The 13,255-nt window shown below is 34.4% G+C and overlaps 2 protein-coding genes across 3 annotated transcripts; one reads left to right on the forward strand and one right to left on the reverse strand.

The window, feature by feature from the left end:
• Positions 1-4,282: 4,282 nt before the first annotated feature.
• CkIIalpha (casein kinase II subunit alpha) lies at positions 4,283-7,664 on the forward strand. 2 transcript variants are annotated; one of them, XM_028300296.1, is made up of 7 exons: positions 4,283-4,679; positions 4,832-5,115; positions 5,207-5,394; positions 5,550-5,742; positions 5,822-6,051; positions 6,131-6,279; positions 6,609-7,664. In XM_028300296.1, exons 1-7 carry the CDS (start codon positions 4,667-4,669, stop codon positions 6,695-6,697), a joined length of 1,146 nt encoding a protein of 381 aa, XP_028156097.1. In that variant the 5' UTR covers positions 4,283-4,666; the 3' UTR covers positions 6,698-7,664. The 2 variants fall into 2 exon arrangements, with proteins under 2 accessions (XP_028156097.1, XP_028156098.1); XM_028300297.1 differs by having other exon boundaries at positions 4,289-4,458; positions 6,609-7,358.
• Positions 7,665-9,391: 1,727 nt separating this feature from the next.
• Positions 9,392-11,049, reverse strand: Ctu2 (Cytosolic thiouridylase subunit 2). The gene is made up of 4 exons (XM_028300298.1): positions 10,667-11,049; positions 10,164-10,531; positions 9,800-10,069; positions 9,392-9,637 (listed from the first exon to the last, which is right to left on the reverse strand). Exons 1-4 carry the CDS (start codon positions 10,932-10,934, stop codon positions 9,407-9,409), a joined length of 1,137 nt encoding a protein of 378 aa, XP_028156099.1. The 5' UTR covers positions 10,935-11,049; the 3' UTR covers positions 9,392-9,406.
• Between the last annotated feature and the right edge of the window lie 2,206 nt (positions 11,050-13,255).

Consider the following 13,255-nt stretch of genomic DNA (forward strand, 5'->3'; position numbering starts at 1 on the left):
TTAGAAGTGTTAATGTGAATTTCAATTATGATATGTCTGTTATATGCATTCTTGTGAATAGTTTTCTCTTTTTCGGAAGTAATAATGATAATTGGTTTTCATAACTTCAAAATTTGTATTTTGAAAGCATGAATTTACTACTACGAAATCTCAAACTTTGTTATCTTTTGGGTAAGTGCATGTTCGTCTACTGTTTTTATACTATACCCTATATAGGGTGGAATTTTGTAATGCCACCTGGAGAGAAAGTAACTCTTAATTCTGTAGATAGAAAATTTTACTCAAAGAAAACATTCCTTCATTTTTGAAAAAAAAAAAAAAAAAAAAAAACTACAAAGATTTCCTTTAAAAAATAACGTCTATCAATAAAAACATTCTGACTTTATAGATGACTCAGGCTGAACTGTCCCGCCAAACTCAATGACAGGGGGGCGCTACCATCGTTCAACTATATGGTTTCCAACATGGCAAAAATCTGAACCAGCGATCCGGTATTGACGGTGGCGCCCCACTGTCAATGTCATCGACAGGACAGTCCAGTATTTTGGAACTATACCATACTACTTGAAAGCGTTAAAACACAGGCTGGTGTCGGCTGTATACAGGGTGTTGATTTAAATCCTCGCCATTGTAATTTAGGTGATCTATTATGACTTGTATACGCATTAACCACAAAAAAAAATACAAATGAAAGTGGAATTTTTTGCGAGTATTTTCTGTGCGACATCAATCCTATTAATATCAACAATATTGCGATACGTTTACACTGCGGCATCATCACGAGCTACGCGGATCGCTCGTTTATCATGTCGGATAGCCTACTGAAGGAAGCCACGTAAAGTAGGTAATGTCAATAGGTATTTTTCTTTGACTAACTAAAGTTAAAGTTCGTTTTACATTTTTTTCGCACTCAATTTTTTTTACTGATTCGTGATCAGAATAAGCTACATAATCAACTCCCTAAATATGGCGAGGATTGAAATCAACACCCTGTATACCATTTACCAGCGGCGTTCATTACAATACATTCCCCAATGAGTGCTATCGTTTATTAACTGGCGCATGGCGCCACATGACCTTGCTCTACAGTGGCGCCATCCTGATGAGTGCAAATTATGCGATAGTCCTACCGCTTCACCGCTCACTAGTTGGCGCCACTGTCGTAAACAGAACCACTAGCAAATCAAAATAAAAAATATTTTATTCAATGACGACAGTACCTTATTCTACAGAGGCGCCAACGGCCAAGCTTTAGAACGATTTTTATATGGTTTCCAACATGACAAAAATCTGAACCAGCGATCCGCTATTGACGGTGGCGCCCCACTGTCACAATTTTGGAACTTTAATTTTTTTTTTTTTTGGGATGGACTGTCCCGCTGAACTTTAATTTATTTTTAAACTCTTGAGCACAAACCATCTAATCTGTGGCACAAACTAAAGACAAATCTTATTATTGGATTCAGGGTATGGAAACTTCCATACAACGGTCATTGAAGTGAAACTTGCTTCCAAACAGCGACATCGGTGAATAAATTCAAATACTTTTTAACTACTCTAAAACGGTCTAGATGTCGCTGCTCGTGTTTTCTTCATATTTTCATTTTTTTTCTTAATTAAAATATATTTGAGAATATTGTTAATTACAATGTGAAAACTTTTTTTAAATGAAATTAATTTGTTTTAATTTAAAACTGAACATTAACATTTTTGTTATAATTTACATAATAGAGTAGTAGAAATTACTATTTAACATATGGCAACTTTGTTTTTCCCATACTCTCTAATCTGTGGTTTTTCCTCCAAAATGGCCGGTTTTGTTTTTGTTATGTTAAATGCATTCTTGTTTTCTTATCCATCATTTAANTAAATATTATGTTACCTTTAATGAAGATCATTCATAATTTATCCGTAGATCAACTAATATAGACCCAATAATTAATATAAAGATAAAATATATTAAAAAACATCATTTATTTTTAAAAGTGCACATACAAAAAAGATCAATTAGTTTTTAGAGGATCAAATAATATTGTCCCTTTTATTTTTAGGACCAGATTTGTATGAGAATATATTTTTCAAAAATGATGATATCGAATTCTGACTGTACCATACAGTATGGTACAGTCAGAATTCGAGTATGGTCCATACTACTTGAAAGCGTTAAAACAGGCTTGTGTCGGTTGTATACAGGTGTTGATTTCCATCCTCGCCATTGTATTTCTTTAGGTGATCTATTATGACTTGTATAATATATACGCATTAACCACAAAAAAAAATACAAATGAAAGTGGAATTTATTGCGAGTATTTTCTGTGCGACATCAATCCTATATCCTATTAAAATCAACAATATTGCGATACGTTTACACTGCGGCATCACGAGCTACGCGGATCGCTCGTTTATCATGTCTGATAGCCTACTGAAGGAAGCCACGTAAAGTAGGTAAATGTAAATAGGTATTTTTCTTTGACTAACTAAAGTTAAAGTTCGTTTTTGATTTTTTTCGAACTCAATTTTTTTACTGATTCGTGCACAGAATAAGCTACATAATCAACTCCCTAAATATGGCGAGGATTGAAATCATATACCATTGTACCCTGTTACTGTATACCATTTACCTAACATCCCTGTATAAACGCGCTGGAGACCCGCGGCGTTCATTTATTACAATACATTCCCCAATGAGGGCTATCGTTTATGGCGCCACATGACCCTGCTCCACAGTGGCGCCATCTTGATGAGTGCAAATTTTATTATGCGATAGTCCTACCGCTTCACCGCTCACCAGTTGGCGCCACTGTCGTAAACAGAACCACTAGCAAATCAAAATCAAAAATATTTTATTCAATGACGACAGCAGTAGGTACCTTATTCTACAGAAGCGCCAACGGCCGAGCACTAAAACGATTTTTATCCCTCTACGCCACAAAACCTTGACATCATTTTAAGCTCTTGAGCACAAACCATCTAATCTGTGGCACAAACTAAAGACAAATCTCATTGGATTTGTCTCTATTGGCGCAAGTACACTATGCGGAAAATTGGCCGAGACGTAAGGCCTCAGCCTCGAGTTTAGCGGGCAGCGGGGCGGGAGCGGCGGCGGCGCGGGAGTGGCAGGATCTTATGCGTAAAATCAAATAGACCGGTTCTCGAAAACAGCGGCGCGGGAGCGGGCAACGGGCGGGCAGCGCACTCCTTCTTTTGCCCACAATAAATCGAGCGTTAGGAATAAATTTGAATCGAAATAAAATTGTCGCCGTTGTTCAGACATTTCGTTTGCGAATAAAAACAAATATCTCGANCAAATCCATTGTTTTGAAAATAATACAATACGTACACCATAAAGATAAATATTTTCAAAATAATGGATTTGAAAAAATTCTACATTGTACATCATAAAAACAATAATTCTTTGAAGGTTATGAGGGCCTATGTGTGCGTGAACTGTGTGTATGTGTGCGTGGACTTTATGTATGTATGTGTGCGTGTACTATGTGTGTATGTGAGCGTTACGTACGTAGGTTAAGTACAGCGAATTTAACACCAGGCTGTCAATTAGTAGGCTCAAAAATTTGACAGAGAGGGTTCTCTATTTCCTATGTATTACTTTTCTCTATGATTGGATTTGTCTCTATTGGCGCATGTACACTATGCGGAAAATTGGCCGAGACGTATTAGTGTGAACACCATTACGGTTACTTTCTCCTTCCCCCACCCCGTGCGTCGTCGCCTATACTTCGGTGCATGGAGACAGAGTCCCGATTACGGTAATTTTTAACGTGTCCAATCCAGACGCGCTTCTTCGATTCTGCGATACGAAATTACCGTAATCGGGGCTCAGGATTATTTTCGGTGTGCGATCTAGCGCATGCTTCGTCTCGGTCAATTTCCCGCATAGTGTACTTGCGCCATATCCAACTAGAAACATTTTTATATAATTAATTCAAGATTTAATATTGTTAGTAAATGAACTAAATAATTAATATTGATTAATTTAAATATTAATAAAAAAAAATTATTATTATAAAATATTAATTAAAATTTTGTATCAATACCGGTAATGTAACGTTAGGGATAACGTTATTTTACATAAAAAATGTCATGAGTCATTAATTAATTTTTTGTTAAAAAATTAAAATTAATTTTATTCTTTTTGATTATAAATATTAATAAAATTACTCTTTCTATGGTATATAAAATCGCTTAGATATTTTCATATCGATCTATCGATTACAAACATTTGGAATCGAATTGAATGAGTATTCGAATGAAAGAACTCGTAGTAGTAAAAGGGTGGGCGTCCATCTTGAATTTTGTTGGATTTGAGCCGGTTTAGATGTGATAAAAGTGAATTTTTTAGCGTTGGTTTTGCGTTAATCGTTAGTTTTCAAGAAGTTGTATGTTTGCTGAAACTGCTTGTTATTTAGATTAGGATTAACTACAGTAATGTGTTAGGTATGAATTTGTGCTGCAATATTCGACCATTTGACGAGTAATGGCGTGCGTTTTTCTCTCGGAAGACACTTTCAAATTTTATTTCATGTCGTCAGATCCTATGAATAGTTACATTAAGTGCTAGTGTTATATCATTGTGTTGGAGAAACTTTAATAGTTATGCTGCTCATACAATCGTGATATCTGTTGTACGAGAGTACTGAGCTGGATGTCTTTTTTAGGTTATATATCACAGTACTCATAATTGAACACTCGTAATCATAAACGCTTACGATACAGTGTGACAAGTTGGATGAATAGGCTTCGTGATAGTTAAATATGTATGGCTAATGTGAATGTTGAAAAGTGACGTGGAAAATATTTTTATTCACAGTATCATTACTCAAGACATATGCGATTTCCGGAAAGAGTATCGCTGATAAAACCCTAGGTTGGCAGAGGTATAGAACGATGGCAGTACCTAGTAGAGCAAGGGTATATGCCGATGTCAACTCACAGAAACCAAGAGAATACTGGGACTATGAAAGCTATGTAGTTGACTGGGGCAACCAGGAAGACTACCAGTTGGTTCGGAAGCTTGGGCGCGGCAAATATAGTGAAGTATTTGAGGCAATAAATATCACAAACAATGAGAAGTGTGTAGTTAAAATATTGAAAGTAAGTAATTTGTTTAACTTCTACATACACAACTAAATTACTATCATGTGCATAATTTGTATGAATTAAAAATAATTAAATTCTTTTTCAGCCTGTCAAAAAGAAGAAGATTAAAAGAGAAATAAAAATATTAGAAAACTTAAGAGGAGGCACAAATATAATTACTTTACAAGCAGTAGTCAAAGATCCTGTTTCTCGTACTCCAGCGCTTATATTTGAACATGTGAACAACACTGATTTCAAACAGCTGTATCAAACTTTATCAGATTATGATATAAGGTAAAACCCTTTTTAGTCTTGTTACTAAATGCTGTAATAATTTTGAATTCTTTTAATACCTCAACAAACATGGATACATTGGCAACTAAAGATATACTGAAATGTGCATGATTGCAAATATATCCTACATATAACCAGCAAAACTTATATTTCAGGTATTATTTGTATGAACTTCTGAAGGCATTAGATTATTGCCACAGTATGGGTATCATGCACAGAGATGTGAAGCCACATAATGTGATGATTGATCATGATAATAGAAAGTTGCGTCTCATTGATTGGGGATTAGCAGAGTTCTACCACCCTGGTCAAGAGTACAATGTTCGTGTTGCATCTAGATACTTTAAGGTGAGGCCTCCTGCTAATTTTGAGTGTATGGTACCATTTGAGTTCTTAGAAAATGTGTAAAATTAATGAATATTTGCAGGGTCCTGAATTGTTGGTGGATTATCAAATGTATGACTACTCATTGGATATGTGGTCACTAGGATGCATGCTTGCATCAATGATTTTCCGCAAGGAACCATTCTTCCATGGTCATGACAATTATGACCAGCTTGTACGTATTGCTAAAGTGCTTGGCACAGAAGAGTTGTTTGAATATTTGGATAAATATCATATAGAATTGGATCCCCGATTTAATGATATTCTTGGAAGGTATGTATAGTAAAATATTGACACACATATATTGTTTTCCTGTGTAAAAACATTCCTAATTTCAATTTCTTGTACACAGGCATTCCCGTAAACGATGGGAACGATTTGTCCATTCAGAAAATCAGCACTTGGTGTCCCCAGAAGCTTTAGACTTTCTTGATCGTCTTCTTCGCTATGATCATTACGAGCGCTACACTGCTCGTGAGGCAATGGATCACCCTTATTTCTGTAAGTATAGTTTTTTAAAAGGGTTTTATTTGTTAACAAACTTTTTTTTTGATCTGTCAAAGATGATGTTTGTTTTTTTTAGAAATACCCCCAAAATGATGTGATGGCACTCTTTTACTATTTTGCAGTAAATTATTAAAATTTGATGATCCTTTGTTTAAAATAATGTATAATATTAGTTTGCCTGATATTTTATAAATGAATTTTGTATGTAGGTAATCATAAAAAAAAATTTGATATTCCCCATCATGTGGAAACACATGTTGTAATGAAGCATTTGATACTTGGTTTGCATGGTATTGTGTGGTAACAGTTTTTTTCTATTTCAGATCCCATTGTTAAAGAACAGGGACGAATGGTGTCTTCTAATTCACCCACTCCAAATGCATTGCAAGGACCAATAAATGCAGCAGAGTAAATAAACGAAGAGTCAGTAAACTCTAAATATTGCTATGTATTGAATATATACTTGTACAAGATTCCAAATGAAGTCACTGACAAAGAAACACCAACAAAGAGGCCACTGAGGGTGTAAATATCTACACTAGGAACACAGTGAAGACATCATCTCTGTTAACCAACTTACTATAATTCCAATGTTTGATAAATGGAAATATAATTTGGAAAGACAATATAATTTAGTGTTTAATATTAGTAAATCTGGTTATTCATTGTTTTAAAAAGTGTTTATCTCCGGTATGAACTGGTTAAAGAAGTCCATGAAAGTGATCATGTATTCAGAATGTTACTTTGGTAGTATACTGTGGTGGGTGGGTGGTTTTTTGAAATTGTTAAAGTGAAACAAAATCACCTTTTTTTTTACAAGAGAATCAATAATATTTATTATTGATATAAAGAAAACATTTCGAGTTTCATTGCACTTGATCTTTTGCATTTATTAACCTATGGTATTGATATTGTAATTACTTGTATAATATAATATTAATAACATCTGCATACCATTTGCAAGTACTGGTTAGCGGCTTTTCGTTGGTACTGTATTTAAAATTTTGTATTTATGTAATAGAAGTTAAATGTAGATAATGTGTGATATAAATACAAAATTTTAACTTGATAAATTAATCGTTTTCTTTAATTACTTAGGTATTTTATAAAGAAGACCAGTAACTTTTAATTATTAGACAATGTCGCATTATTGTTTCTATTAGTATATATTTTAGTAAGTTACGTTAGCTGTTCTTTACAGAACTTTGACTTAATTTTATATAGGTTTGCATATGAAATTAAGTCGAATGTCCCGATTCGAACGTTGTCGAGTACTCGATACGAACTTGAGCCTCATCGATTATAATTTATTTTAGTGTGATAACTTGAAGTTGTTGCATCAAAATTTTCTTAATAAACAATACTAACTTTTGCCTGGACATTTTTTCGCTTATTTGTACTTAAAAAGTACATTCTGCTATATCCCTGTTGACATACGAAATTCGGATACACCGACATTTAATTTTGTTATATATATCCTGTTATGACTGCCTTTTAGAACTTAAAAATTGATTATGTGGATTTGATATAACTATTAGTTGTCAAATTACTAGTGTTTTTTAAAACGGAAGTACTTTACCATATAGATTTATGTCTCTCGTTGGAGAATCTCATCACAAGCCCAGTTTCCACTAAACTTATCAATCCTATTATAATAGCAATTTAATGCTCTTATCAAAATTGTAATAAAGAAAATATGAGTTTTTTTTAGCCTAGGCACAGACCACCGAGATGGCCGATAGTTGGGCACGATTTTAATTTGTATGAAGAATCGGCCGATAGCAAATCTGTGTATTGTCCGCACTTTCATACATCTCCATACTGATTAACAGCCCGACCAACTAAAAATCGGTGGTCTGTGCCTAGGCTCATGAGGATGGTGCGTCACGAAGTGCAGAACAGAAAACATCACTGAAATAAGGTTCTTAGGATTTCTTTCTGTCATCATGAGTGGTTGATGAACCTAGGATGTCTATTGCTGGGGAGTGGGGGCCTCCCCCAATGATTCGGATTGGCTGGTTGTTAGTGGCCCGCGTCCTGCGCCTTCCTTCAAATAGGGTCATCTGTCCACTTTGTGGGTGGAAGTCTACGTTGTGCTATATTCTAGAACTGCTGCCCTATATTTTCTTTGTACTCCGACTGAATCTAAAAATGTTTGGACCTCTATTAATATCATTATAAGTATGGAATTTGTAAATACAAATTTTAAATAATCTTCCGTTAACCCCCCGCGGTGGTAAAATAATAAGCTTTTGTTGATTCGATTGTGTTCCCATGTCCATCACCACGGTGTTCAGCGGCGCCGCGGGTTCGCGTTCCACGGGATCTCGAGTCGGCCAGTCTAACGGCTATTGTCGCTTAAAATTTATTCAGTCAACCAAATCGCCAAGTTCACTGCGATAGCATCAAGCATCCGGATTGTTATGATGCCATTCAAGATTCAATCCGTCAATATCACCCTGAATAGACTTCAGGGTGAAATTGACGGATTGAATCTTGAATGGCATCAGAATCGATTGCATTGAGTCTTACTAAAGTAAAGACTGGTGACAGACAGAAGTAGGGCTCGGACAGGCATCGGAATGAAACGGACGGCCGGAAAACGAATGTCCAATTTTAGGATATAACTCGCGGTTTCGTTTCAGTGGCTCCGGAGGACACCGGCACCGTCGGGTTTTGTGGGTAGGCCTCGTCCTCCCGGCGGGGATTCCCACATAAACCCACTGACTGTCTCCATCGGCCAGTTGGTATACGAAAGCATTTCCCTACAGAAAAAAGGCATCACTTTGTTATGCAGTGTAGTTTATGTAGCAGAAATAAATATTAGGAGGTGAGGAAATACAAGTAAGGTGCATATTTCGTCAAACCAAAAGTAGATTCCATCAGGTTCGATTCCTGGCGATTTTCAAGACTCGCGTCTGGGTGGACTGGGACTGGGAGTCATGAATGTTATAGTTTCAGACGTAAGTTCGACGATGATGCTGATGGCGTAAGCTTAGTGTGAAACTCCCAAGTGTCGGACTCGTGCATAGCATAGGCATTGTTGCACCTTTAATGTGGCATGAAAAGTAAACAAAGTTAAAAATAATATTTATTTAATTCACATAAATATTTCACAATATTATAAAACTTCTTTTAAACGCTCAGGCATAATATTTAAATCTATTTCTGAGAACATTTTACTACAAGTGTAACAAAGAGTTTGGTTAACATGAGGAAACATTGAATAAACAGTAGCTTTATTAGATAAATTATTCTCTAATGTCATGTGATCTTGTCCAGCTGAAATAGTGCTTGAGAAGTTAGTAGCTTCCAATGCAGAGAGCTTATTACTGATCTCACCAACATCACTCTGGAAAAACAATATTCATTGTAGAAATTAAAAAGATAAATCCATAAATGTACATACACAAGAATGGCTGGACAGATTTTAACAAAATTAAGGTAGCAGACTGATTATTTCATTTTAAGAACAATAAAATCTTACATGCTTTTTTTATGTATCATTACCCACCTCACAGATTTCGCAATTATTGCATTTTTTGGTTCCAATACCAATTTTATCTGCAGTTTTACAAACTGTGGATACTGTTGCTTGATAATTTTCTTGCAAATCAATAACAAAGTTCTTTATAACAGTTTGAAGGCAATTTTCTTGATTGATGGGACTACTAGTTAGTGCAATATCAAGCTGGTTTATTTTTATATATTGATCTATTTCTTCTTGGCTTATATCTTTTATGGGTCTTAATATTTTAATTTGACTTCTGTTATCACAAAATCCCTGGAAAATAGTAAAAAATATAAATACAGTGTNTATATTAGATTACAATTTATTTCTATACTATATTATAACACCAAACATTTACACTACTTACAACATCATGTTGAACTTGAGAACCACGTCCTATGGTCAAATTAGTCAGTAAGTTTGTAGCTAATGTACCTAATGTTTCACCAGTAAAAATATATCTACATTGCAGTAATTTTGCAAAATTAATATACAAATCTCTGGAAGCTTTTGAAACAAAGTCAATTTTAGATGAAACTGACATACTATGTACAAGATCATTGAATTGAACACTTAAATTATTATTTACTACTGGAACTACATTGACTTCTGGAAGATCAATATCCTTCAATAAGTACTGTGCAATGTGACCTACATAAATGTTGAATTTATAGTGATTACATTTTTCTATCAAAGCTTTTGTCAATAATACAGCATCAGTTTTCTCCGACAATCCTGAAAATAAAAATGAAATTAATGTACAAAATTTATTTGAGTGTAACCATATAATTTTGTATTTATGTATTTAGTTCTTCTCACTGATAACTAACCAACAAGTGTATCTAGAAAATTGAATAGAACAACTCTTACCCATCAGATGAAAGAATATGGGCATAATTGATAACTTTTTATGGTTATTCAAAGTTATTCCATTGTGAATTAAATCCATTAATACTGTTGAACATGGCCCTCCAGATAAACATATTAGAACATTTTCATTCCCATTTAATATTTTATTCTTCCCAATGCATGCCCGAAATTTATGATTTATATTAATTTGAAAACATTCTGTACAATAGAGGTCTTTCTTCCTTAGAATTATACTTCCAGGCAAACCACATTTTTTGCAGTTGGACATTATTCTTTCTAAATTATAAACAACAAGAAATTAATAATATAATTTGTAACAAAAATTGTTACCAAATTTTTAGGTTATGTTATGGTAGATGACGTCATTGACATTGACAATTTGTTTGGTGATGATGGTGGTACTGGTGGTCAGTGTTGCCAGTGCATTACCGCAGCAAAATTTTTATAAATGTTGTGCTTTAGAGAGTCGAGAGTATAGCAGATAATTAGTCCATCGTGAGCAGAAATTTGTCCACTAATAGCAAAATTCGTTCAAATTATAGTTTTAAAGTTATTAGGATAAAACAGATTTTGCTGGGGTAATGTTTGAAACATTACCCTGGCAAATTTTTTTTTTGAAAGTCGTTCTATCCCGGAACCAAATAAATGGATAGATAGCTTTTGTTGCGTAGTAATTTGTCCACGAATAGCAAAATTTGTTCGTGTTCCGGTTTTCAAGTTATTCAGAATTTTGCTGGGGTAATGTTTTGTGATGTCCCAGATCTCGTAAATGGCTCAACGCAGAAGTTTGAAAAAAATACCAATGATAGACCTTGATATGTCCAAATTAGTTCAAGCCAAGTTCAAGCATTAATTATTGATTTGAATGATAAACATCAGTGTAATTAAATGATTTCGAAAATCAGTTAAAACGGATTTGTGAGTAAACCAGTACTCTTACAATCGAATAAAAAGGTGTAGCATGTACCCTTGGTATACCTTTATAACCACAGTAAATATAAATGATGTGGCTTTGCGCAAAAGAGAGATTTCAAGAAATTTAATTTATTTGAACAGTCTTACTTTCGTGGCCGAATACGCAATTCCCTTATAACAAGGGAACATGGCATACAATGCACAAATTAAAATGTTCCTTGAATAAGCTATCCTGTTAATTTCAGCTTTATATTACGACTTAAAAGAAAGTTATTGAACTGCAAAAATTATCAGGAATTCTTCTATAAGCCAATCAAATTATAAAGGTTACAGAAAAGCATACATACAGGTATACTTCGCAAATTGGTATTTTTTTCAAACTTCTGCGTTGAACCATTTACGAGATCTGGGACATCACAAAACATTACCCCAGCAAAATTCTGAATAACTTGAGAACCGGAACACGAACCAATTTTGCTATACGTGGACAAATTATTACGCAACAAAAGCTATCTATCCATGTATTTGGTTCCGGGATAGAACGACTTTAAAAAAAAAATTTTGCTGGGGTAACGTTTCAAACATTACCCCAGCAAAATCTGTTTTTTCCTAATAACTTTAAAACTATAATTTGAACGAATTTTGCTAATTGGACAAATTTCTGCTCACGATGGACTAATGGGCTAGTTTCCTAAAAAAAATTTTTTAGTCCGTCATGTTTAATATCAAAAAATATTGGACACATACCTATATGGGTCATTCCACAAAAATATGTCAACTCTTAGTCCGCGCCACATTTCACATGAAATATTTGTTAATATTTTATTCCAAAATTGTTAAATAACAGCTCGCAATGTGCTTTATTCATCACCCATTTATATTTTTNACGACTATAAAAAGATTTTAGCAATTTAATTCACAAAATCAATTGCACACATTTAAAATAAAGTTTGTTTACACTTTGACAGCAATAGACTGACATGCAATGTGACATGTCAATGAAGTTTTCAGTTACTGTTGCCATTAAAAGAAATTAGTACCATTAGTTTTCCGCAACATGGCGAGGGTTTTTATGTTCAAGCCCCCCTAGACAAAACGCACTTTTTGATCGAATCGAAAATCGAATCCGTCAAAACTCCATACAAAAAAGGGGCTTTTCGACCACTTTGCGACTGGTTTGCGATTATAATTTGCACTTTGTCTAGACCCACTGGTCAGGCCACAGATATGGATTAGAGTAGATACAGCAAGTTGATCGTCAAAGCGTGCCATTCCGATATGTCCAAATGGACATACATGGTCGAGTGATGTTCATGTAATCCGATTACAACAATCGGTTACGATGATTTTACGAGGACAGTAGTACGAACACGGTAGAAAGAATAAATTATTTACGGATTGAGAATTGCAATTAACAGCACAAGTAACAAATAATTAATTAGAATAAAGAAGAAGTATAAAGTAGCATTGTTTTTAATACATATGCTGCGATGTACTCTTAAGAGTTAAAACCATGGTCCCTGTATGTGGTGCACTCATATGGTATGAGTCATACCGATCCCAAGGAACCGTACTTACTCATAACAATAAGACACACACTGATCCATGTATCATGCACTTGACAAATATTCTTAAAACGCTGGTAGGGTAAAAAAAATAACGAGATTTGACGAT

The sequence above is a fragment of the Ostrinia furnacalis genome, unplaced genomic scaffold, assembly GCF_004193835.3.
Source record: "Ostrinia furnacalis isolate ACB-3 unplaced genomic scaffold, ASM419383v2 OfSCF0710, whole genome shotgun sequence".
In the NCBI taxonomy this organism is placed as follows: Eukaryota; Metazoa; Arthropoda; class Insecta; order Lepidoptera; family Crambidae; genus Ostrinia; species Ostrinia furnacalis.